The sequence below is a fragment of the Aspergillus ibericus genome, assembly GCF_003184845.1.
Source record: "Aspergillus ibericus CBS 121593 unplaced genomic scaffold BO80scaffold_72, whole genome shotgun sequence".
In the NCBI taxonomy this organism is placed as follows: domain Eukaryota; kingdom Fungi; phylum Ascomycota; class Eurotiomycetes; order Eurotiales; family Aspergillaceae; genus Aspergillus; species Aspergillus ibericus.
Window position 1 is genome coordinate 77,621 of NW_020292170.1, and position 24,187 is coordinate 101,807.

General features: G+C 54.6%; 9 protein-coding genes across 9 annotated transcripts; 2 read left to right on the forward strand and 7 right to left on the reverse strand.

Annotated features, from left to right (window-relative positions):
* Positions 1 to 127: 127 nt before the first annotated feature.
* On the forward strand, positions 128 to 1,252 carry BO80DRAFT_429785 (coiled-coil-helix-coiled-coil-helix domain-containing protein). Its single transcript, XM_025720560.1, has 4 exons — positions 128 to 226; positions 340 to 567; positions 742 to 874; positions 954 to 1,252. The coding sequence occupies exons 1-4, from the start codon at positions 207 to 209 to the stop codon at positions 1,050 to 1,052; spliced, it is 480 nt and encodes a 159-aa protein (XP_025569879.1). The 5' UTR covers positions 128 to 206; the 3' UTR covers positions 1,053 to 1,252.
* Positions 1,253 to 1,281: 29 nt separating this feature from the next.
* BO80DRAFT_429787 (acyl-CoA-binding domain-containing protein) lies at positions 1,282 to 3,186 on the reverse strand. The gene is made up of 4 exons (XM_025720561.1): positions 2,794 to 3,186; positions 2,592 to 2,705; positions 2,458 to 2,530; positions 1,282 to 2,393 (listed from the first exon to the last, which is right to left on the reverse strand). The coding sequence occupies exons 1-4, from the start codon at positions 2,807 to 2,809 to the stop codon at positions 1,523 to 1,525; spliced, it is 1,074 nt and encodes a 357-aa protein (XP_025569880.1). The 5' UTR covers positions 2,810 to 3,186; the 3' UTR covers positions 1,282 to 1,522.
* A 196-nt stretch (positions 3,187 to 3,382) lies between these two features.
* On the reverse strand, positions 3,383 to 5,073 carry BO80DRAFT_368463 (putative GABA permease; the record flags this gene model as incomplete). The annotated part of the gene is made up of 3 exons (XM_025716337.1): positions 3,383 to 4,283; positions 4,340 to 4,900; positions 4,970 to 5,073. The coding sequence occupies 3 exons, from the start codon at positions 5,071 to 5,073 to the stop codon at positions 3,383 to 3,385; spliced, it is 1,566 nt and encodes a 521-aa protein (XP_025569881.1).
* A 755-nt stretch (positions 5,074 to 5,828) lies between these two features.
* Positions 5,829 to 6,919, reverse strand: BO80DRAFT_261040 (uncharacterized protein). The gene has a single exon (XM_025714741.1). It carries the CDS (start codon positions 6,738 to 6,740, stop codon positions 5,970 to 5,972), a length of 771 nt encoding a protein of 256 aa, XP_025569882.1. The 5' UTR covers positions 6,741 to 6,919; the 3' UTR covers positions 5,829 to 5,969.
* A 44-nt stretch (positions 6,920 to 6,963) lies between these two features.
* Positions 6,964 to 11,565, reverse strand: BO80DRAFT_368446 (putative jumonji family transcription factor; the record flags this gene model as incomplete). The annotated part of the gene is made up of 5 exons (XM_025716336.1): positions 6,964 to 8,914; positions 9,022 to 10,078; positions 10,149 to 11,068; positions 11,134 to 11,231; positions 11,308 to 11,565. The coding sequence occupies 5 exons, from the start codon at positions 11,563 to 11,565 to the stop codon at positions 6,964 to 6,966; spliced, it is 4,284 nt and encodes a 1,427-aa protein (XP_025569883.1).
* A 1,833-nt stretch (positions 11,566 to 13,398) lies between these two features.
* Positions 13,399 to 14,174, forward strand: BO80DRAFT_429790 (uncharacterized protein). Its single transcript, XM_025720562.1, has one exon. It carries the CDS (start codon positions 13,467 to 13,469, stop codon positions 13,776 to 13,778), a length of 312 nt encoding a protein of 103 aa, XP_025569884.1. The 5' UTR covers positions 13,399 to 13,466; the 3' UTR covers positions 13,779 to 14,174.
* A 264-nt stretch (positions 14,175 to 14,438) lies between these two features.
* Positions 14,439 to 17,866, reverse strand: BO80DRAFT_429791 (choline/carnitine O-acyltransferase). Its single transcript, XM_025720563.1, has 4 exons — positions 16,988 to 17,866; positions 16,887 to 16,916; positions 14,916 to 16,832; positions 14,439 to 14,851 (listed from the first exon to the last, which is right to left on the reverse strand). Exons 1-4 carry the CDS (start codon positions 17,367 to 17,369, stop codon positions 14,724 to 14,726), a joined length of 2,457 nt encoding a protein of 818 aa, XP_025569885.1. The 5' UTR covers positions 17,370 to 17,866; the 3' UTR covers positions 14,439 to 14,723.
* A 1,534-nt stretch (positions 17,867 to 19,400) lies between these two features.
* On the reverse strand, positions 19,401 to 20,544 carry BO80DRAFT_459708 (CAP domain-containing protein; the record flags this gene model as incomplete). Its single annotated transcript, XM_025722355.1, has 3 exons — positions 19,401 to 19,471; positions 19,525 to 19,814; positions 19,871 to 20,544. The coding sequence occupies 3 exons, from the start codon at positions 20,542 to 20,544 to the stop codon at positions 19,401 to 19,403; spliced, it is 1,035 nt and encodes a 344-aa protein (XP_025569886.1).
* A 1,564-nt stretch (positions 20,545 to 22,108) lies between these two features.
* BO80DRAFT_261280 (uncharacterized protein) lies at positions 22,109 to 23,153 on the reverse strand. The gene has a single exon (XM_025714742.1). It carries the CDS (start codon positions 22,881 to 22,883, stop codon positions 22,350 to 22,352), a length of 534 nt encoding a protein of 177 aa, XP_025569887.1. The 5' UTR covers positions 22,884 to 23,153; the 3' UTR covers positions 22,109 to 22,349.
* Positions 23,154 to 24,187: the final 1,034 nt, after the last annotated feature.

Below are 24,187 nucleotides of genomic sequence, written 5' to 3' on the forward strand. Positions count from 1 at the left end.
TCTGCCTGACAAATCCGGCACCCGCAGCACATTACCTAACCCAGCAGAGAACCAATCAGCACCAAGCAAAAACCACCCTTCCAAACTCGCAGCTTCAACATTCCACTCGGCTCCGGCGCCCTCATCACCACCCATCATTCAGCTCCAATTCCTCCTCCTCCTCCTCCACCAATCTCACCCATTGAGTCCGCGTACCACCCGTCACCATGGCGCAAAGAGAGCCCCAGTACGTCCATCTATCCCTTCACCCAAGTCCTTCCGAATCTCCAGCACCCCGAGATACCTACATATACATGATACCACCTACAACGAACCACCTTCTAACTAAGCCATATGTAGGTTCAACCAGCAATCGCTGATCGACACGACGCCGATGCCCGATCACATCCCCAAGGTGGAGGAGATCGGAGCCACATCGGCGCCATTGTACAGCGCGGCGTACTTTATCGGTGATCGGTGCAAGGCGTACAATGATGATTTCATGAAGTGCAAGCAGGAGTCGAATGGACGGGGTGAGGTGGAGTGTCTGAAGGAGGGGAGAAAGGTGACGAGGTGTGCCGCGAGTGTGTACGTTTATCCCCCTCTCCCTCCGATCTCTTCTGGTTATGTCTGGTGGAGTAATTGGGGTATACATGTGCATGTTCAATTGGGTGGATGAGGATGTCTACTCAATTGCAACTGAATACGCACGCATACCCAATTGCCTAAGGAAAGGTTGCTAATAAGAACGGAAATGAACAGGATCAAAGACATCAACACCCACTGCCTCAAGCAATTCACCGCTCACTGGGAATGTCTGGAGAACAACAACCACCAGCTGTGGGAGTGCCGTGGACCGGAGATGAAGTTGAACAACTGTGTGTTTGAGAAGTTGGTCGGTGTCCCCTCCCCCCCCCCCCTTACCCCTAACATCCATCCCCGGTTCCAAGACAAGTACTGATAAGAATATACAGGGCCTGAAGAAAGAAATCCCCGGAACTCCCGAAAACGTCGTCCCCGTGCACTTGCGTCCTAAGCAGATGTACTCTAATCATATTGGAAAGCAATGGTAATCTTTCTCTCTTTTTCTCTCCTTCCTCTTTCTTCTTCTCTCTGGTGGAGAAGCGTGAGGGGAGGGCGGGGAATTTCTTATGGTCGTGTGTTGTATTTTGGTGTTTTTCCTTGATCAATCGATGAATGTGTGTTTGTTTGTGTATATATTAGCATCGGTAGGTAGGAATTTCATGTTCCGGTAGGATTTATTCTTCTTTGGTTATGGGTTGGTAGTTGGGTGGGTGGTGATTGGATGTAGGCTTGGATTGATGTATAATGAATGTATCGGATGCAGAGCAGCCAGTCATGCTATGCAAGACCCAGATCTAAGTACCTAGAATACAGATACAGTACAACCTCAACACCAGACAACATGCAACGGACCGATCAGGAGAAAAGAAGGAACCACACCAAGGCAACTGAAGCAAGCGAAACCTCTAGGCTCGGCAAAAAGAATATATATGTACGAGAAACGAGAAACCAATCAACGTCATGTAGACACCCTCCGCAACACCCTCCACCGCGCCAATCGTCTCTTCACCTCTGCCCATCCTATCTTCAACTTCTCCTCCAGTCGACGATCCCCCCGTAACCTCATCCATACCAACAACACGCCCAGCAGAGTCAAGTCCACCATGATCTGCCGCGCCGTCACCCAGACCAACCATTTGAGCCAGGCCCAGACACTCGACCGGCGTCGATGAGCCAGCGCCCGCGCTTCCATTTGCTCGCGCACGGCGGCGATCTCGGCCGTCATATTCGTCAAGGCCTGCTCGACGCGACGCCGCCATCGTCTCTCATCCGGCGGTCGTTTATCCCCGGTCTGCTCGTGGCTGTGATGGCTGTGGTGACGATCACTCCCTTCCCGGTCCGGGAGATTATACGATTGATGCTGATATTCATGTGTTTCGTCACGGTCGTGGTCGTCATGCTCATGATCCTCCTCCTCATTCTCAAACAAATTATCCTGTGCTTCGGCATACACCTCCTCTTCCTCTTCCTCCTCGCCCCCATCATGCTGCTCCTCCATCTGTCGCCGAAAGCCCCCCTCAGGCTGACTCACCGGACTAAGAACGCGTAACCGCGAGTCCCCTCTCGCCGACGCCAGCATCTGCTCATACTCCGGACGCGTCAAGCTCGATTGCACCCGGGGATCCGACCCTCCATGACTGCTCAATTCCTGCGACGACAACGAAGACGGACTCGACTTGATCTGATCCCACACGAACTCCAACTCGGCAACGAGTTCCCGTGCCTCAGCCGTCTGTGAAGCGTAGTTATGCATCGTCTCGATCAGAGTAGAAATGTAGCGCCGTTTCGCCTCGGTACGGGATAGATCACGTTGAGCATACCATGCGTCCCTGCATTCATCAGTCATCCCTCCATCATCACCCCAATCCCAACAGAGAGAGGGGAGTAACTCACCACTTCTCACACTCCATATACACATCCGCCGTATTACCGACCGGTCGATCCATAACCCCCTCGACATCGCCCTCTACCCAAACACACATCAGCATACCCATAACCAAATCCCCAAGCAGAAGAGAGGAATATACCCATGCTCTGTTTATACAAGCCATACAGCTTTAATCGCTCCGAAGCCGGCGGTCTGGCGGTCCCGGTGCGGGGAATGCGTTTCACCGTGTTGAGGGCATGGACGAAGACTCGATCTGGATGAATTAGCACTCCATCTATATATCGTCTCCTAGCATAGCACACATCAAGGATTAATGAAAAAGGAGAGGAAGGTATACGCACCCACAGAGTCCGACATGGTTCGATAATCCACAACCAAGCAAGCGGCTTCATGAGAGCAAGAGTGGGTGGGAATCCGTCATCGAGGAACGATCGCAATACGGGACGTATATCCAGTCTCTGAGTGTCTGGAGAGCTGTTCCGATCGGAGGATGGAGGTGTGACGGTGGAATGGGGTAGGCGCAGAGGAGAGAGCGTCGGAGGTGTTGGAGCTTCCCCGGATTTCGGCCGCTGGTCGGCACGGGAACAGGGTTCGGGAGGTGGATTGGACTGGGTTGGAACGGGTATATAGATATATTGTTGTGCAGAGATAGCGATAGGTCGCGTGGGTTTGTTTGGGCGAGAGAACGTGACTGGTGGCGGTTGTGTTGTGGTGTGGTGGAAGAGGAGTGATTGATTGATTGAAGCTGAGCGATTGAACCGCGGTTGTCGGACTCGACATCAGCTCACCTGTGATCGGCCCGCAGGCACTGCCCGCATACTAGTTACGGAGTACTCCGTACTGTCTACAACATACTATGACCCTGCACCCCAGGTGGAATGGTGAAGATATATTCGCTAACTAAGTATATACACTAATGATAAGTATTAATCAATTCTTTCCCTTCTCATGCTCTGCGTATGTATTCTCCGCATCCACCGGCTTCCCCGTCATCACCCCCGGCAGATCTTCATCCGCCAGGGGCGGCCCTGTGAAATGCTTCCGCGCATAGCCCACATACCACGCAATGCTGATGGCCGCAAAGCCTGCGAATACCACACTCGCGTAGTTCATGCTGCTGGCATCCACTGGCAGTGAGGTCGGCATGCAGAACAGAACCACCGCCAGCACAATCCAGCATATGGACACAATGTTGATCGCGTATCCGAATCGTCCCAGCGAGAAGCTGGAGCCCTTAACGGCTTCACGCCCGCGAAGCATCAAAATAAGAATGGGGAGACCATACGACGTCGACAGGCAGATCGTGGCCACGCCTGTGAACGAGTTGAAGGCCGCCGATGACCCAAAGTAGATCAGCCCCAGTAGGCAGTCGACCACGGTGGAGAGAATGATCGCCCACACCGGCACATCCAGCTTCTTATTCACCTTGCGCCAGAGCCGGAACCCAGGAATGGCCCCGTCCCGAGCAAAGGCATACGTGCATCGACTCGCAGCCGTTAGCGCGCCGATGCCCGCAAACATCAGAATTCCTAAGATAAGGAACAAGAGTCCAAACCCTCCACCAGCAGACCCGGTGGCTGTCTTGAAGATGAGTCCAATGGGCTGGCCGCTGGCTACGTTGAGCAGGGTCTGCACTGACGGCAAGACGAACATGATCGGGATTAGATAGACCAGACCAGTAATACCAGCAGCCACCACAGACAGCACAATGGCCTTGGGCACCTCGCGATGCGGGTTCTGCACTTCCTCGCACATGGATGCTACCATACCATATCCTGTCAATGTGTATGCAGCCTGCAACAACCCGACAAAGAACGCCCATCCGGAGGGCCTAAAATCCGTCAGCACGGGCCCAGCCACTAGTCACCAGGAAAAGCTCAAACCTACCAGCCACTCTGCGAAGCATCATAATGAGCAAACACAAACTCAGCATCCCGTCGCTGATCCGACATGGTCAACAGCGTGACAAGGATGATAATCACACTGGCAGCCGTCCAATAAATGCACACTTTGTTGATCAAGTCGAGCCACTTAGAGCAGAATATATTGACCAACGCGCAGACCAGAATGACGGCCCAGAACATGAGAATAGTCTGCCATGCATTGGCGACAAAGTCCTCGTTCCACAGCGAAATGGCACTCAGGATCAGCTGACCCCCCGAGAAGGTGATACTCAGTGTGACCGTCCAGTTCCCAACCAGTGTCAGCCAGCCATCAATGAAGGACATCATGGGGGCCCATCTCCGCGTCGACAGCATCGCACTCCAGTAGTAGACTCCTCCAGCGGTGGGATAGACGGCGCAGATCTCGGCCAGAGAGGCGGCAATGGCGATGGAAATCAGGGTGACGACGACCCAACCCCAGATGACACTGACGGACTGACCATCAGTGAGGGTGATGTAAAGGGTTGTACTGAGACCAAAGGGGGCAGCCATAATAGCGAACGAGCTGCAAAATACCCTCGATTAGCCCACACTACACCAAAAACACTCGCAAATAGACAGCAAACCAACATACAGTCCCAAAATACTCATCATGCTCAAATTGCGCGGCAGTTCACTCTTGTAGCCCATCCTCGCCAACGCCTCATCGGCGCCGGCATCCACAGATTGTTGTCGCATGATGCCAGTCTAACGACAGTTCTTAATAGTAACGAAAGATCTAAACGATCAAAAGAAGACTCCTCGAAATTGTCGAGGACATGCCGGGAAAGTTCAAGCCAAGCAGTCCGGGGCGGGGGAGGGGATAAGAAGGAGAAGGAGGAAGAGGAAGAAAGGGTGACGCCGGCACCGATTGCAGGCAATTGATCCCCGCACGTCACCCATCTTCAACGGATCTCTCAAGTCTCAAGGCCTCAACCTTCGCCCCGGTCCACACTACATTCCCCGACCAGGGCCTACCCAAAGCCCCATCCAGCAGCCTCGTCATTGCCAATGAGCAGCGTCTCCCCGCGATAAGCTCCAGAACTAAGTTGCTCCGGTGTCGGGCTAGTGGTGGCGGTCCGGGACCGCGCTGATAAGCCCCCGGCTGCTATCTCGCCCATGACCAGCTGCATGAGTGATCCTATCTCCTGCGCTTATCGATTGAAGATACTCGCCCGGGGGCGGTTCGCGATACTGACCAGATCCATCTTCATACAACGTCCTATATAGTAAGTTGCATATGACATCGTCGGACAATTGAGACGATGCAGGCGGCTGGTTATCCTTGCATGCAGCCCTGTCTGCCGGGCACATGGCTCACAGCCCGTCTTCGCGGTGGCTCGTGACACCAGGTGACACGGAATTTCCCCGGAATGACTGGGTCGTGCGTCCGCGCAGTGGGGAGCTTCTCCATCTGCCCTCTTGGAAGTTGGAACCCGAACCATGGCGCCCCTCAGTCCGGCTCGCGGGGGATTAGGCCTCGAGACGGCTGTCTATTTCGACTACCTTCCCCGGATCTACATTATTACACGCTACTTCGGACACAGGCCTTCTTCCTCGGGGTCATATATTTCTAGTTCTTCGGTCATTCACAGCTATCCATTCCAACGTACATTGCGAGGGTCACTATGCAGTGACGGCTGCCACATCCTTTGACCGCTGATGCCCGCCAGGGGCAGCTGACCGGGCATAGGCAAGGATGAGCGCCACGGGAGTAAAAGATAAAAAAGGGGGGGGGGAAGAGACAGGAAGAGAGCACAGGGGAGGGGGGATAACAGGCACAACAGGTCGACCGAGAGGGAAGCATCCGAACCAAAGGAAACATAGGGGGCATGCGGGGGTATCAAGCAGGGGTCACTATAACAGAGACAGTCCATCGCCTTCGTGGGAAGATCGAGAGGGTGGGAATTTCTTTCGTCTTTTGTCTTTTTTTGGTTTGCATCTAGTGTACTCTCGGACCAGAAGTAAAGGGGCGAAAGTAGGCCCCAATAACTCTCCGATAGATATCCAGGAGAGGGTCCGAGTAAGGGTAAGGGTAAGGGTAAGGATGAGGGTATGAGAACAAGGGGAGTATCGAAACAGGACAATGCGAGGGAAGAGGGCAACAGAGGGGCGCGGAAGAGGAATCTCGACAGGGGACAATACGGAGGAAACGGCGGTGGGGGGGCAGCCCGGGCATCAAACCGCCTGGCGTTGGGTATAGCGGATGGCCACCTGGCCGGCTCGCCCACCGCCACTTGGGGCAGCCGGTCGCTCTCCTTGAATCCGTGGACTGGACTCCTCGCCTTCACTACCACCACCACATCAACAACAACAACAACACCACCACCACCACCACCATCGTCGCAGAAAATGAACAAGATCATGCACTGCCTCCAGTAGACAGGCCTCAAGCTGAGTCGCAACCAGCCAGCTAGCTTCAACTCCGTCGTCAATGAGTATCGCCCAAGCGATCGCGAAAAGAACCATCAAAAGCACAAAAACAAGATCTTTAAACGCCCAGTCATGCAGTCGTCAATCCAGATAAGTCGTTACATGAGAATGCAGTGATAATGACATGCGAATACATGGAATCACGCACAGCCCGGATCACGGGCTCAGCACGGCACAGATGTCGTCCGTTCCGTCCATCCCAAACCCGGCCATGTCGACCGAGTGCAGGGAACCCGGACCGCCACGTCCCAGGGAGATGTCCGAGGAAGCATAGTCGTGCTTCAATCGTTCATGTGGCCCAAAGAACGGCCGAGTCTCCTCGTTGGGCGTGTTCCCATCCCCAGCGGCCCAAGGCCCATGCTGCCAAAACCTCGTGTTGGCTTGTTGGTCGCCAAAGAGGTCATGGTGGTCGTGGTGAGGTTCAGGCCCGTGGTTGGCAAAGTCATTGGGGGACTGGAACCGCAAATGCGACCGGCTGAAACTCGAGCATGGAGAGTCGGCATGCAGCGGAAAGTCCAGGTTGGTGAAGTGCATGTCCTCGACCGTGGTGATGTCGATGGTCGGGTTCTCTGTCTGCTGAGCCAGTGCTGACGCCAGTCGGAGGTTGGAGGCGGAGCTTTGCCGGCTGTGGCTGGTCGACCGTTCGATGGCCCGTTGCACAAAACTGCCACATGTCTTCAGAATCTTTTCCTGGTCCTCCGGCGAGAGGCTGGCAAAGAAGTCATTCGCGAGCGAGGGCTTGGGCAGCTCAGGCTCACACGGAGTCAGGCCCAGGGTCTTCTGGGCATACTCCGTGAACCCGGAGGGCATGTCATACGGGGACTGGTAGACGGTCGGAGCCTGTTCCCGCTGCTGCTCAAGATAGGCGTACTTGCGAGGCAACTTCGTGGCGGCAAGGCTGGTCCCATTGGTCGGCTCTTGCTTGATGGTTTCCGACTCCTTCTTGTGCAGCACGTCCAGTTGATCCCGATGACTCACCAGCGAGAACCGGAGCATCTGCAACAGCCGCGACACCTCCTCGGACCGCATGTTGAGGGGCTGCAGGGGTAGCAGCGTCCCATCCGGTGCACGAGGCTGCACTCGCTGTTGGGCCATGGCTAATTCCAACTTCTCCAGGCCGGCGGGCGGCGGGACCGAGCCCAGGGGGCCCAAGAGCGTCTCTACGACCACCTCGGGGCTAACAATGGTGTACCCGGCGAACACATTGGCATGTTCGGTGATCTGGGCCAGGCGGCGACGGCCAATGAGCTCTCGGACATTGGCGAAATTATTGGCGGGGAGGTTGCTGGACCGTTGCTGTTGCTGTTGCTGCTGGTGGTGATGAAGTGGCTGGGGACGAGAATGGGATTGGGAATGGTGCGACTTGGTGACCTGAGGATACGGAGCATGGCGGGCAGATTGAGTTGGCAGGGATCGGTAGGCAGACGGCATCGCAGCAGGGACAGCAGCAGAGGGCGCAGGACGAGGAGGGGCAGGAGGAGCGTGCTGCAACAGGGAAGGGCGGGAGGCAGCGGCGGCGGCGGCAGCGGTGGTGGTGGTGGTCGAGGGGGCAGCAGTAGCGGTAGCGGCAGCGGCAGCAGCAGCAACGGCAGCAACGGCAGCAGCAGACGCAGAGGCGGTCAGAGGCGACAGGTGGTGAGGGTGGTGAGGGGCGGCATAGTGGTGAGGAGGAGCCAGATGGTGGGGGTATGAGGGGAGTCGGGCCATCACGGCGCCGAGCGACTTGACGCTGTCCAGGAAATTCGAGCGCGGGTTGTGGACGGGCACGCTAGGGCTGTGTGTATACTGTGCCCTACACTCAGTGGAGGACTCGCCCAGGTAATACCAGATCTGTTCGCCCTTGGAGAGGTCGACCTGCGTGGGTGGTGGGGCGGCCTGGTGGTTAGGGTGATTAGTGCTGTCCACCGTCTCGAACTCGGCCCACTGATACGGAGATCGTCCATCGCCAAACGGATTCCCTGCCACCGGCACTGCCGATTCCAGCTCCTTCCGCGCCTCGGGCTTCCGGGCCAAGTGGGCGGGCAGTGGCCTGGTACCTGGAGCCAGCGGTGAGAAATTGCTCCTGCGCACCACCAGCATCCACCGGTATGGTAACTCAATTACGTCCCTGCAACATGCCCGTTAGTCTCGTCGACATCATCCTGGCCCGATCGGGAAATTTCCAAACACCGCTGGCGGGGCTCGCCATGCGTTGTTCGGTGGGTTCACACTTACCCTCGTGGGAGCACCTTGACTAGTAATGTCCGTTCCTCGGGTCGATTCTGGAGCACAATAGCGCCATTGATCTCCTTGTCCGCCTGGAACTGGACCAAATCCCCCGCCACCAGGCCCTGGGCGGTCTGGATGAGTTTGCGGTCATAGTCAGGTGACTCGCCGCTGGCCATCCACGACGGCTTCTTCTGACGGTGGTATTTGCACTTGAGGTCAACGCTGGGGATCGAGTACTGATTCCCATCGTCCGCAATCACCGCAATTAAGCCCTGTTCCACCTGAACGCCGGCCAACAGTGCACAGGTGGCGTGGTATGACCGGGTACACTTGCCAAAGTTGCACTGGAAGCAGGCCCCGCGGACTTCGCGGCAGAAGAGACACTTGAGACCCATGCGGGCCTTGGGGATCTTATCCACATCACACACCACCTCCTTGCCACTTTCGTCGCGAAGGACCGATGTTTCCTCGGTATACAAGGCACAGCGGCGGTGAGCATGAGATTTGCCATCCTCGGTGGGCAAGAGGTCCTCATAATCCAGATTGTTGGGACACAAGACACAGGGAATCTTGCGTGGGACTTCCATATTGACCCGCAAGCGTTTGGCCTTGGTGGTTTCACCGTCATGCTTTCGCTTGCGGACACGCGTCGATGTCTTTTCTGGGACACTGCGCGGAGGCGTCAGAAGATCAGAAACCCCTTCCATCTCGTCTAAGTCACTCTCGAATTCGCCATAATACTCGGGCGTGGCTTCGCCCCGGAGTTTGCGTTCGATCTCGTCGACATCAATCCAGACACTATCAGCCTCGCAGTGGCACTTCTTGGCGACCCGACCGTAATCGAGCCACTTTTCGGTTGCGAAGTTGACAGACTCGGCACAGTTGTACCCCAAATTGTAGCCGGAATGGTACCCATACGGGTAAGTAATGACAAACTCGCCCTCATAATGCACTAACTTGTTCACGGTAATGCCGTACTGGGACTTGAGCAGATTGGGGGAAACCAGGTAGGTCTTGTGGCGGAGAAATTGATCGCAGTTCTTAGCGTCACTGGGCCAGATGCCTAGTTGGGAAAGTCGACGTTAGCGTCGGGAATCACCTAACGTTTCACAAATCGGGGGCGGTAAGCTTACTCTTCATGGCCTGCTCGAAGCGAGGAGCATCCTCCTGTGAGATGCTGTACCATTGTTTCGGAGCACCAAAGTGAATGTAGTTGATGCTGTAAAGGTCGACGTCTTCCAGGTGCCAAGCGAAAGTTGCCTTCCACATGCCCAGATACAGGTATGCCGTATTGACACCGGGCACCTTTTGTCCCAAAACATCCAGCAAGTTCGGTAAGCGGGCAACGTTCCATGAGGTCGTTATGTTGTCATCGAACAGAGAGCCCGGCATATCCGCACCGTACAAGGGGTTGTTGAACATCAAGGATTTCCAGTAGTTGGTCTCGAGCTCCTCGCATCTTTCATAGGTGTAGTCCTCGTTGTCGTGGATGCGATAATCAAAGTCTCTGAAGGCCTCTTCATCCACGTAGTCGATGGCATCCCCCTTGTTGTGCTTTCTGCGCGACGTGACCGACTTGGGCTGTCGTCCCTTGGGTTTCGGGCCAGGTAGCGATTCGCCATCGCTCAGTTCCTCTGTTTTGGCTTCGACGGGGTTGGATTCAGGCGACACCGGTGTTGGCGGACCTTCCGGCTTGATCTTGTCCAATCCCTCATCGGCTGACGGCTCCTCCTTGATCTTCACCTGGTTGGCCCTTTTGGGCGGGCGACCAGGGCCAGGGCGACGTTTCTGAGAGTCTGATCGAGCTGTCTGAGCCTTGGGAGCAGGCGGGCGGTTCACTCGCTCCTGATTTTTGCGCCGCTCGCCTCTCCGGGCAGGCGGCTGGTGGCTGCTCTCTTCACACAGCGCTTTCCACTGGGGCAGGTTGTATGATCTCTGTCTCTCGATGTTCGCCTGGGTGTAGGTTCCGTGCGAACCGTGGAATTCCTGCATGATCGGATTCTTCACACGGATCTTCTTCACAGCCTCGTCGAGGGCTGGCAAGGAATCGGTCCTAGGATTGACACAATCGGTAAGCGTCCTGTACAAGTAACTGTCCGCAGAAGCGCCGAGACACACCATTCTTTAGGGGGTATAACTTTGATGATTCCGGACCGCATGCCGTACTCCTCCACCTTGTTGATGAACGACTGGAAATCGCGGAACTGGTCCATGGTCTATGGAGAAGCCCCATTAGCTCATACCCTTAACACCAAAGCCAGCCGGGCTGAGTAAACAGGATAGAGGACTCACCGGCTTGAACACCGGAATCTTGCCGCCACCGTAATAATGGTCCGGTTCGATCTCCTCATCATCCGCCTCCACCGATGGTATTTCCTGGGCGCCGGTGGCATTGGGATCGAGTTCGAGATCCGATAGCTCTGACGGAACCCCATCCGGAACCTCTTTCTTGCCGGTCACGCTCTGGGGAGGGGTGATTGAGGCTGCGTCGGTCGCAGGACCGCCCGCGATCGACTCGAAAAGGGGTTGATCAAGCGCTGCCGCCATCATCTCAAGACGGAAAGGACAAAGGGGTGAAATTGGTCGGAGCTCGATAAGGATGCCGTCGTCGGAATATGCGACCGCTGATCGACGGCAGGAGAGGGAATCCCAGCGGTCGGGGGAGAAGGCGTTAAGTCGAAAAGGACTTCAGCTATCGGGACTGGAGATCGGTCAATATCGCGCAGGTACCTCCGTTCGCAGCGGGTTCCGAGGTGGTCAAGAAAAAAAGGAAAATAAAAAAAAGATTAAAATTAAAACGGGCGAAACGGAAAAGTGTTATTGGGGGTACAAGATAAGAGAAGTAGTGGTGATGACGAAGGGAGAAAGGGTTGGTGGACTGCAAGGCTAGATGATCCGAGCTCCCAGAGACGAATTGCTGGGTATAGGGATCATGCGAAGCAGAAAACGCCGGCACAGATAAAGATAGGGACCGGGTGGAACGGCGGGTGTAAGTAAAATTAGCAAGTGGATGATGAGATCGGTATCGTAGTGGTCTCAGTCGAGGACCAGCAAGCAACGCAAGCCCCTCCTCCAGGTTGAGCCTTGAGGCAATGGAGCGAGTGAGAAGATTTGCCGTGGGTGCAGGACCAAGCAGCACAGGATGTTCAGCAACGAGGGCGCTAGTTCGCCAGCAATGCAGAGTGGCCCAGAGGCAGGAAAGGCTAGTGCGAGGGCAATGGGACGCTAGCAGCAGCAGGAAGCAGGCAGGCAGGGGCCCCAGAGCCAATCCCAGCCCCAGCGTCACGTCGGCCGGTTCGAAGGGTGGACCCGGCCAGAGCACGATGGCCTGACTTGACTTGAGGAATGAGTGGGAATTGATGGGACGGAGGGAGGGTGTCTGACTCTGACTGTCTGGTTTGGTCTTCTAGTCTGGTCTGGTCTGGTCTCGTCGTTGCCGACTGAAGAGAGCCTGAGCGCCTGAGCCAGAGTCTGAGCCTGAGTCTGAGCCTGAGTAGTGGATGACTCTTAAGGCACCAATCCAGGTCGAGTCAAGGCACGTAATTTTGCCCGGCCGCGAGCAGATCTCAGCACGTCGCCGGTGTCGGGAAAAGGCGAAGGTTGAAACACTGGTATGAGGGAATAATCGGCACTTACACTGACAACAAGCAGAACAAAAAAGGGAATGAATGACCTGCTCCACGGCAGTCTTCCAAGGGCGATCCCGTCCAGCTTGAATGCGATGAATGGCCTCTCTATCAACCGAGTCGTCAGAGTAGTACTTCCTTCGTGCTGGGGATCGATCCTGTGCTCCAACGAATCGACAACACTCTCGAGTCGCTGCCGCCGAGTCACGTGTAGCACATGACTGGCCGGGATCAGACGGCACCAGGCTTAATGCAGACTAGAGCCATACCACGCCCAGTTACGGTACGTGTGGGAGGCAGACTACACCACGCGGTAGACATGAGCACGCTGTAGGCTGTGCAGACGCAGTAAGTTACGTTACCTGATGCGAACTCGGATAGCGGCGGCCCGGCAGAAATTCCCTGGAAGCAGAAGCCTCGTCGAGCTTCTCCAACTGCAGCCGGCAAAGACGCTACTGCTAGTGAAGATCCCCAAACATGACTATCACTAGACTAGGGGAAGGGGTCTGATCGGGTATGATCTCACCAGCCGAGGTTGTTATTGGATGGATTCATTTAGCCGGTGGTAAAGGCGGCTGTTTTGTGTTACTGAGTTTCTGGACTGGATGTATCCAAACCACCATATACCTAGGTAGGTAGGTAACACATCAGTTTTAAGATACTACCAAGTGCTTTCACTGAGAAGTTTAGAGTAGATATGAGTAGTACGGAGTAAAGTATCCGCAATACGACATAAATCAACAACCTGCATAATAACCACCCATAGTTACAACTCAGCCTTGAGTAATTGAGTCCGTACTCAGATTTACTCTCTTCTCGTAAAATATGCCCAAAGCGAACAATATCAACAACCACTCCATCGACTATACACCATCACCACTGCAACGCCCAAACCAAAACACGATCAACCGACCACCTCAACACCAGAAGAACCCTCATTGGACACATCCCCATCACCAAGACCAAATCCATCTGCACCGTATCATATTAAATCACCCTCCTCCAAGTAGTACTAGTAGTAACTTTTTATCTTCCACCCCGACCGACCGACCTACATACCTACATGCATATGCACAACAAACCCCCCAACCCAACACCGGAAGACTAACCTACCTACCACCATCCGCCAACCCATAAACCACACCCACAATTTACAGAGTACAGATAGGAGAATACTATGTACAGTACGGAGTCCAGACGGAGTAATCTCCCTCCTCCATCTACTGGTCTTACACACCTTCCTCAAATGACCATCTGCAGAACACACCTAAATCCCCTTTATCACTGGCCCTGATAGGCCAACTACCCCAGATAAAATCAGACCAGACCCCCATCCACACACGACCCAACCCAATTTCAAGCAAAGTAAGTAAGTAAGTAAGTAAGCAAGCAAGTAAGTTTTCTTCGGTATGCACTCTGCACAAGCAACATGCAGTCCGGTTTTCCGTTGGGCATGAATCTGGTGGCGTGGGTGCATGATTTCCTCCGTGGCGATTGGTGGGTTGTCCGGTCACTACCTATCGTATACTAGTACTGTCCGAGGTTGGGTTGGGTTTCGTGAAGGAAATTAGAGGGAGGGATGGGCTGACGGTTGACTGGTTGTGGATTGTGGCATGATTTCTCGAAGGAAATTAAGTTGGGACCACCGACTTGGGTGGGATCGTGTTGTCGGGCCGGTGGTGCGGTTATGTGCTGACTGACTGACTGACTGACTGCTGGATCCAGATTGTTAGGCTGATGCTGATTAATCGGGGTGGCATCGGACTGGGTTCTGTATGTATGAATGTATGTAGGTGACAAGAATCAACCGGCGTGGCGTGGTTGAGGGTCTGCGTCGGCTAGTGGCGTCCGCATGGATGTACATGACTAGTAGGACAGCTGTTTCATCGCCATCTGGATGGCGGATGCAGTGGACTCCCGAGGTTTATGCATCTCATCGGAAAGAGATGGTGGGGAACTAGACGCTGCTGCAAATCATCTCTCGCATAGGTATCGACTAGAACTAGATGCGCCCAACGCCCGTCATGGCTAATTACACTCGTTATAGACAAAACAATGCAAGCATTCACCAGTTAATAATCCTCAATAGTCATTCAGCCGCAGCTTCTTCCCGACAAACCGACGTTTCTCAGGCTTATCGGTGCCCCGCTCCCGGTCTGCATTCAGCCCCTTGAGCGCGTGGAGCAGCATCCCTGCATCGAAGAATCCGTCTGGTTCGGGTGTCAGCCGCGGTCGTTGAACGCAAGGGAACACCGTCAGGGAGTGTGCACTTACATCCGCCCATGCCATCGTCCTCGAGTTCTCCACTGTCCGTCGTGGGTGTCTCGGCACCCCGATTCAGCTGGCCCGGGTCGCCCCGGACGATCCGGCCCCGGCGGTGATCCCCCTGGAGCCGCTCGGCAATCATCTCCATCTCGCGTGCCCTGCTCGTGCGCGGGCTCGCTGGCCGCTGGTTGACGGCCCGCAGCAGCTTGCGGATCTCCATCAGGTACGACTCCAATGTGTACATCAGACGCGCGGTCTGCCGGTGCTTCGACGACGCGCAGAACGATATCGAGTCGTCCTTGATGATGTAGCCGATTCCAAAGCCGTCTGCAGACGTGGGCCCGAAGCCAAAGTGTCGTAGGCACGGGTTGCCACAGTTGGAGGTCGACAGCACCGTGGTGTTGATTTTATCCCAGCCACCATCACTAAAAATGGCGGGCATGGTGCGCATGCCGCGCACGTAGCCACTGGAGGACAGTCCATCCTCCGACATCGAAGAGGAGGATTTAGGTGACTCCATCGGGCCTTCAGTAGGGCTAGTGTACCCATTAGAGCTGCTGACTACACTGTTGCTCGCGAACGAAGCGCCGTCATCGAAGGACCGCTGCCATAGGCAGTACAGGGCATACAGATGCCGGTCTTGTCCCTGGCCCTTGGAACATTCCTTGGTGATGGCCGTATGTTTCTCGGTCGCTTTCCGCAGAGCGGTGACCTTCTGTTCTGCCGGATTATCCCCCCAGAAGGCCTTGACAAAGTCGACACACTCGTTGGTCACCGTCCGGATAGCTTCGGTCCGACCGTGTAGAAAGGCTTTAGTCATCGCCGGTTCGTAGGTGTTCTCCATGTGCCCGTAGAGCCCGTAGTATGCGGCTTGGAATGCCATTTGCACAAACGCATCAGGGGAGAATCCCATCGAGGTGATGAAGTTCTTGCCAAACCCTTTGAAGTCGAGTACTTGGAACTCATGCTGCTGTAATAGGTCGGAGAGATGGGACTCGGCAAACCGCAAAGCAATGCTGAGTTCAGGCACCATATCCCACTCCAGCTTGCGAGGTGTCGTGCTGACGTTACCGAAGCTTCGAGGGTCGCGTTTGGAAGGGTCCGGGCTGGCCGTGGCCCAAAGGCTGGGTGCTTGACCGTTGATCGTCCGGGCGAAACGGAGTATGGTGTCCGTGTAGACGTCGCTGGCAAATCGAAGGACCGTATGGCCATCAACACCAGTGTGTTCGAAGTTGATCCCTGCACTGCCATTCTTACACACGATGATTTGCAGTTTGTCGTACCACCGGTTGGTGCAAGTACCGACTTGCACACCTCGGACCACTTCGCTCGTACCGCAGAGCATGTTGGCGCAGAGCTCAGACGTGTTGTGGGGTTCGGTGTAGTCCAGACACAAAACAAACAAGGCGGTGTCCACGATATTCAGACATTCCGCATTGTTTGATCCCTCGTCCTTGGTGAGGATGTCCCGCAGTCCAGACCACACCTTGCGATTCTCCGTGCTCAGAACACCAAGAGCCCCCTTCGCAGCGTCGTGGATGGGTGTCTGTTCAGCATCCCCAATGATCACTTGGAGATTGACAGCAATATCCTTCTCATTCATGATCAAGTCATGGTTGTCATCCAGCACGTCGAACCAATAGAACTGGCCCCGACACATCACAACAATATGTTTTGCATGAGGATCCTGGCCGATCACGCACCCATTGTCCGTCGGTACACGCGCTGTGCCGAAGAGGCGAGAGTATTGATACATGCAGAGGGGCGTGCCCCGGACTGTGTCGGGAGGGAGTTCCTCCCGTCGAACGGCTCGGACAAAAGACAAGGCAGAGACAACGAGGGAGGCGGCTCTGGTCACTTGGTTGTTTCTCGCAGGGGTTGGATCATCTTCCAACAAGAAGAAAGGGTTAAGGTTCAATACAACAGCTATGGTCAGTCAGTAATTGGGTCTCTTTGTCTTGATAGTATGATGCTTCTTACGGCTGTCATAGTTCAAGTACGAGTCGTACCCTATGGCAGAAATGCAGTCAGCTTGTAATTGCCCGAGAGGCACAAGGTAGGGTTTGTAAAGGAACACTCACAAAACTGCTCAATGTAGCTGGTCTTTGACGAGGCATAGGTTTTCAGCTTCTCCTGAAGAATAGGCCCTTCCGACTTGAGAAAGTCCTGCACAGCTGCTCTCGTCTCATCCTGCTCTCGGGGTGTCTGCAGTGGGGCTAAAGCATCAAGATATCTCTTGCATGTTTTCTCGAGGTCTGGGATGGGTAGCTTGGGTAGGGAATCCTGGTTGGCGAATGTGATGCCCTTCTTGGACGGCTCTGACGTCACCCCATTCACCGATGTAGGGATCGTAGACGGCTTGATCTTGGGCTCAGGGGATTGGTGCGAGCGAAAAGAATCCATTGCGCTTCCTATGGGCTTAGGAGCCGTGAAGTGACGGACTGCTACGGACGAGTAGGACATGGCGTCAGCACGATGCAGCCCGTCCTGGAATTGTATAGACTATATGAAAAGGGCTAGGAATGTGCGGATTTGGTGGGAGAGGTAGGATGCTGCGATAGAAAGAGAACAATGTTGCAAGCAAAGGTGCTGAGGGACTATCTCATGACCACGGTCGAGTCACGGGGCAACGGTGATCACAGGGAGGTTGAGGGCATGGGCAGAGAAGAGCAGATACGAAGATGGGCAGAGGAAAGGGCATCATATATAAATGGGCTCTGTTGAAGGCGCGACAAGCCATCATCTCATAGCAATTCCCGGGGAGCAACTGCAGGCCGCGGGGTGGAACCCAAAGGTACCTTCGGGATAAAGGAATTAGACGGGGGAATGGACACTCACAGCCTAGCTGCCAAAAGCAAAGAGACGGTCTGCGCCCAGATGAAACGGTCGAACCAAGGTGGATCAACTCGCCGGGCCTAACCGTCCGCGGCTGCGCCTAAGGCCAGGAGGTAAACGTAGTATCGGGGGAACGGATGAAATCTGGTAGAGGGGGAATGGAAGAAGTATATCCAGCGCGGCCTGCCAAGAGATATGCGCGATAGCCCGGTGGGCCGTACACGGTGGAGGAGGCGGGGCAGCCTGCTGCTAGATACCTGGGCATCAAAATAATTGATATCAGTGTCAATGATCCCAGAAGCGCACGACAGTCCCCTCCTGCGCGAGGCTGCTGAGGGAGTTGCTTCTGCCGTGCTATACGAGGTGATGGGAACTGCGGGGAGGGGAAGGACCAGCCATGGAAGACATCATCATGTGAAACCGAGACCTCCAGGCAGACAGCGAGAACGGTGGAACGAACGGAGACCGACTGGGCAGAACACGTACCGGACGAGAGGCACAGCCAATGAGGTACCGTGTCCAGTTGGATTAGGTGAAGTGGTCAAGATGGGTCACTGCAATGACCGCATTAGACAGTAGTTTAATAAAAGACAAAAGGCTCTTAGTGAGATGGGTCCCAGTCTGTAGCCTCGCGACACGACCAGGATTGGGACATGTGGCGACAATGCGCGAGGGAGAACAGGCCAATGGATTGTCGACCACGACGAAGGTTGCAGCGTGGCTGGTGACGCTTCGGGCGAAGGGAGGGCGTCGAGGTCTGCTTGCGGGGGAGGAAGGAGCTGCCAGAACTGACTTTGGGCGTGATGGCCACAGTCACGTGGGTGGGTCGGGAATCCATCGCTCGCTGCTTATCTTTAGCACTATCGAGTGTCTATTATAGTACGCCGTATCTATAGCATCTACCGACAGGATCACATAGATCGAGACTGGACTACCGCTCTGATTATTACTAGATATCTACTCGGTCCGTCGAACTACCCATCTCCCCATCCACGGCTCGCCAGGTGTCATGGAAAAAGGTCTCATCATTTGGCTTTTGTCATCCAGATCCAAGTACCGTCTCTAATCAGGGCGCCCATATCCACACTCGCTTGCAAACATCCGTATCATAATCACACGAAATGAAGAGAAGAGAAGAGGCCGATGCGTCAGGTGGTGTCATTGCGGTACCATCCAAAACTCACACGGGAAAAAAAAAAAAAAAAGAATATTCACAGATGAAGATAAACAAGATAGTCACAACAGGTCCTGCTCTGGCCCTCGGGCTCTGCCCGGGTGGGGGGACCCTCGGTTGCTCGGGGCAGCGGTGGTGCAGATCTTCCCCGGATACTCGAGTCGTCAGAGCGCCTTGGCGATCAGGGCGTGGAACAAGCACAGTGCGGTTTTCAGAAGAAGCTTATTATCAAAAATAGACATTGCGAAGTCGAAATGAAAATTTACTTGCAAAAAGGACGGACGATCGTCAGGTTCTCCATTGTTCGGCTGGGATTCCAGATCGCCCTCGCACTTGATGGGTTACGGGCGGTGTTTACTTCCACAAGAGGCACATCCATCCCGTCGCATCGATATCCCAACCCGTCGAGTGCGGGGAACCAATGGTTCCTTGGCGTGGTGCAAGAGCGACAGTCTCCAGGCAATCGGAAGCAAGCATCTCGTCGTTTAGGAAGCAACGTACATGGCCTGTCCGAGGGGACGCTTGACATTGGTGCCATATTCACCCTCGTAGTTTCCTGCAAGTACGTTAGCAATCACCCTCGCTACAAATTGGAACGCTTGCACTAACCGGCAGGGCTGTAGTTGCAGACAGTGAAAGGCAGCGCTTCCGAGGCATCGACGTTGCCCAGGCTGTTGCAAGTAACCGTGGCGCAGCCGACCTCGGTGGTGGCGGCCCAGACGATCTGGGAGAAGTGACCCCAACTATCGAAGTAGGTCATGTCGGGGTCGGCCTCTCCGTACAGGTCGGTGTAGTAGCCCATTTCGTCGTTGTACATCAGGTTGGTGATCATGACGCCGATCTCGTCCGCCGAGACACCATATCCAATGTTCTGGCCGTAGCCACCGCCATCAATGCTCCTGTCATTCCAGTTAGCAAGGGGAGCCCGTGTCCTACCGGTAAGCGGTGTACTTACGTGTCGTGCTCGTAGACACACTTGGCAGCCAGAGTGTAGGCGCTCGACTCCAGGCTGGAAGACCACGAAAGAGAGCTAGCCGAGTGGTTGCTGCGGTGGACGTTGTGGTTGTACAAGACAGCGGACTGGTAAGCGCTGGTGGCGGTCGAGGTGGCGCTAGACGAGGTCGAGGTCGCAAGGGTGGTCGACTCCGCGGCAGCAGAAGACCAGGAAGAGGTCCAGTAGGAGGTCCAAGCGGAGGTCCAGGCAGTGGCAGCGGCAGCCTCCTCGGAAGTGGATGTGGTGATGACAGCAGCCGCGGTGGTAGTAGGCTCGGCAGCAGCCACCGAGGTAGTAGTGTCAGCAGCAGCAGCCACCGAAGTGGTGTCAACAACAGCAGCCGCCACGGAAGTGGTAGCCTCGACGACAGGAGTGACAACGGACGAGGTGGTGGTCTCAGCGGCGGCGGCGGCAGCAGCAGCAGCACTGGTGGAGTCAACAGCGACGGCGACGCTGGAAGAGGAAGTATCGGCCTCGACCGCGACGTTCTCGTATACCGTGGGGGTACTGGGGTACTCGGTGATGGTGGTAGTGACGGTGACGACGGTCCAGTCAGTCACGTAGGAACGCTTGTCCACATTGTGGGCCATGGCACCAGCGGCGCAGAGGGCGCCCAGAGCGTAAGAGTAGCGCATGATTGCCGAGTTTGCTGTGGGTTCTTGTCTTAGCCAAGAGTTGAGTGATGATGTACAGTTCAACTGTGTCCGACGATGAGAGACTTCTCCGGGAAGTTATCCAACCAGTTGATCAACAAGCACGAAAGATGTATGAAGAAGTGGATTGATTGATTCTGGCGAGAGGCAGATCGACTGCGATGTAAGGGATCGGTTGGGATAGGTGAGGGAGGGTGTATGTACGAATAACCAGCACGTATAGACAAAAGAATGACAGCCTTTGTAAGGGGGAACACTTTTTGAAGGAGTGGAAAAAGTGCACCAAACAGGCGATGTAGTGAAGTGAAAGTTGGGGAGGGCCAACGGTAAATAACGAAGGTAGTGGCGAAGAGCCGAGAGAACGAAGTGATAATATAGTCTGGAGCAAGCACAGCTGCTGGACTTGGGGCGGCAACTTAATCACGGAAAGGAGAGACTCCAGCGGGCGGCGTGTCCCGGTGGGGTCGGCGATCTCTGATAATTAAACGCAAATTAATTCGGACGGGGGAGCTTCATATACGAGTGGGTTCGGACGGATCTCGACGTCGCGATGGGTCCTGGATGATGGATCATGGATCATGGATGGGGATTGGGGGGGGGGAAGTGCCTGTCCCGAGTGCGCAGGCAGGCCAGCATCCTTTCACCAACGATAATTTCTTTCATCTTTTGGCGCCAAAAGGGCATTAATATCGGACCAGCTCGCGTGTACACCGGCGTGGTACCACGGAATGTCGTGCCCTGGAGCCTGTTGCCATTATTCCCCTGAATATGTCCCAACCACGAGCACGTACCCGAGGGCGGATCGCCCACGAAGCCGTTGCTTTGCCCTTTCACAGGCTGATACATTCCCGTCCATGGCGGCTGACAAGGAATCTCCCAGCCAGGGTCTCTAACCTCCGCGTCCCTGAGACCTGAGACGATGTTGGGTCCAGGAAGCGGATGGCCAGAGTCATGCATCGCCATCGGCCGCAGCATAAGGCGGGCATCCGGTGCCGGGGATCGACTTTTCCAGCGACGCCGATTGTTGCCCCTGGAAAGTTGGGATCCCAAAGCCAGCGGCCAACCGTCGACGATTCCCGTGCCCCTGGGCTGCCGCTAAGCCACATCCGGACAAGGCCCATGCCGCCCGTTTCAGGAACCGGCCGCGGTGGGCCAATCAGCGATCTGTTCCAAGCTGATACGGTGATGGGGCCCACGGTTGGCATCACCGGCGATACAGTGATACACGCAGCCCATCATCCTGAAGACTGCTTCTGATTCTCTTTCATGGGTCTCCCAGTTCCAGACCTTGACTTTCAGTTTTCCCCTCCCCGGTCGGGTATCGTCTCCTGTCAAGCGATCCAAGCGCCTAGCATTCGTCATGCCCAGACCAAACCAAGAAACTAGACAGGTGCCGCCGAGGAAACCCTCCGAGATTATACTACTAGTTGTAGGTAACTTACACGGTATTGGGTGCGGAGTACAGTATCAATCTATTCTCCATTACTATTAAACTCAATATGGAAGGACGGATGACGACCAGCAGCAGTGGCCCTCGCACCAGCACCGCAAATTTGGGGGTTGAAAGGCCACTCGTTGCCCACACAATCTTACCTGCACCACTCCCAGGGGTAGTGCAGGGTCGCTAGGCCGACTTAACAGCGATTAACCACCAAAACTTGGCAACTGGCCGCCCCACCCCATCCAGGATGGCGCTCGCTAACGTTTCACTTGCGGCCTTCCATCATCTTCCGGAGATTGGATCACGGTTTCCATTGCCGCTGTAGCTGCCACGGCTTAGCTACCACCTAGCTAGACTTTCTCGCCCTGGGAAATCTGGATGCTTGTCGTGGAGATTCCCGTCGCGAAAGCATCGAGTCTAGAACCACGGATGTGCCGTGCCTGCGATGGAGTCGCGGGGCGGCTTTTTTCCCTAAATTCCCCTTAGGCTTTTCGTGAAGAGGGATTAGTATCGTGCCATTGCCGGGCTGTCTTTGGTACAAACGCCAGTGACACTTGCAGAGCTTCAGAGCCAGACAAACACATACATCGGTGAAAGGGGATAAATTCTCTAGCCGTTTGCCTGGGCTGACATCGTTCCGTGGTTCAGCCGGGTAAGAAAAAAGACAGACACCATCAATTGCATTCAGATTCATCATCGGTCTTTCACCACCCATCCAATCTATCCAATCCCATCCACCACATTCAATGAAATCCCTCATTGTCCACTGCAGTTCATGAAAGGATCTGTCTCTCGCCACCCCTTCGATCCTTGGATACCGACCGTTAACATTTCCCTTCCTTCTTCTTCCGCAGACGTAAGCAACCACCCCGTCAGCCATGGATAGATACCCTGTGCTTATCCACGGTCGGAAATGCGGTATTTCCTCTCGGTGCCTGGATCCAACTAGCTCTCTACCTATCGGAATTGAAAAGCTGTGTAGCTGTCAGGTACACGTGGATGTGATGCATGGAAATGATGGTACAGTGGCTGAATCGATTCTTACTAAATTCGCCGACCGGTCGTGTTCCGTCCCTATCCTGTCATCGATCCCGTCGGGTACATCGGCTAGTACGGAGCTTGGCACTGCCAATGGATATAGCATCCACCACTCCGGATACAACTACTACAAAGTATCTACAAGCAGTACCATAGGACGTGATAGAATGGTCGCGCTAGAAAATTCTATCAACCAGCGTTTTCTAATTCTCAACTCTAGAATCAAGTGGTGGGCCGGTGTATTAACTCGGCCTAGGCAACGGTCAATCTCTGCTGGCAGTGTAGTGTAGGAAGTGCTGCGTAGGCTCTCGCACCACCCTTCACCCAACAGCCTTGTACTATGCCAACAGTACTACCGTTGTACCAACTCGACGGAGCACCAGATACCGGGACGGCTATAAGGCAATAGGGGAAATAGATTACTCCCCAATCTACGCACATTATCCTAAGCCTCATCCGGTGAATGAAATTAAGAGTTAATTGGATAGCAATATCACGAGATAGTTGACTTCTCAGCATTCCGTACATACATCGAAAGGAGCTAACTCAATTACTTTATTCCGAACTAACTAAACCAGTGACTCGATTGCCTCGCATTACGGAGTACAACTCATTACTAACCCCATTTCCTAGGCTGTAGTATGTGGAAAAAAACTCCAGAGTCATGAAACATCCCGTAGGTTTCGCTGAAACTCACTCAGAACAACCACCCAAATATGATCCCTAATCGCATCACTTCTTTCGTCCCTGTCATTAAACAAGAATGTAGTATCCATGTCGATTCAATCTGTTTCAAACCTAGACTTCAATATCACTATTCATCCAATTGAGTCATGGGTATTCGATAGCAGGAATGATAAAGTTTTGTGCGACAACAGAATGCTTCAAGTTGGTCAAGGTCTAGACCCATCAAGGGCTGAGCACGACCGATCGTTCCGTGTCTCAGGTGTCTGAATATCTCGATGGTTCCCGTCCTGGCAGGGCCGAGACACGGCGGTCATGGTCAGCAATCAACCTGCAATATCCCAGTGTCACGGTGGATGGGTGGTGAGGGATCATAATTGTGCATCCCTGTGAAACTCGGCAGGGACATTGGCTACACATGTCATACTACACTCATCTAGCCACTCAGGTACGGCTGCAGAC

Excerpts from the sequence above, each read along its gene's own strand:
- BO80DRAFT_429787 (XM_025720561.1), bottom strand. Across the intron at positions 2,531-2,591 it reads CTTGTATAAACAGAGCATGG|AGGGCGATGTCGAGGGGGTT; the intron begins GTATATTCCTCT and ends GTGTTTGGGTAG. Across the intron at positions 2,394-2,457 it reads TATATGGAGTGTGAGAAGTG|GGACGCATGGTATGCTCAAC; the intron begins GTGAGTTACTCC and ends TGATGAATGCAG.
- BO80DRAFT_429790 (XM_025720562.1), top strand. The coding sequence starts at position 13,467 with ATGCCCAAAGCGAACAATATCAACAACCACTCCATCGACTATACACCA.
- BO80DRAFT_429791 (XM_025720563.1), bottom strand. The coding sequence starts at position 17,369 with ATGTCCTACTCGTCCGTAGCAGTCCGTCACTTCACGGCTCCTAAGCCC. Across the intron at positions 16,917-16,987 it reads CAGCTACATTGAGCAGTTTT|GGTACGACTCGTACTTGAAC; the intron begins GTGAGTGTTCCT and ends TTTCTGCCATAG. Across the intron at positions 16,833-16,886 it reads GTACTTGAACTATGACAGCC|CTGTTGTATTGAACCTTAAC; the intron begins GTAAGAAGCATC and ends GACTGACCATAG.
- BO80DRAFT_429785 (XM_025720560.1), top strand. The coding sequence starts at position 207 with ATGGCGCAAAGAGAGCCCCA. Across the intron at positions 227-339 it reads ATGGCGCAAAGAGAGCCCCA|GTTCAACCAGCAATCGCTGA; the intron begins GTACGTCCATCT and ends AGCCATATGTAG. Across the intron at positions 875-953 it reads ACTGTGTGTTTGAGAAGTTG|GGCCTGAAGAAAGAAATCCC; the intron begins GTCGGTGTCCCC and ends AAGAATATACAG.
- BO80DRAFT_261280 (XM_025714742.1), bottom strand. The coding sequence starts at position 22,883 with ATGGCTGACGGGGTGGTTGCTTACGTCTGCGGAAGAAGAAGGAAGGGA.
- BO80DRAFT_261040 (XM_025714741.1), bottom strand. The coding sequence starts at position 6,740 with ATGATCTTGTTCATTTTCTGCGACGATGGTGGTGGTGGTGGTGGTGTT.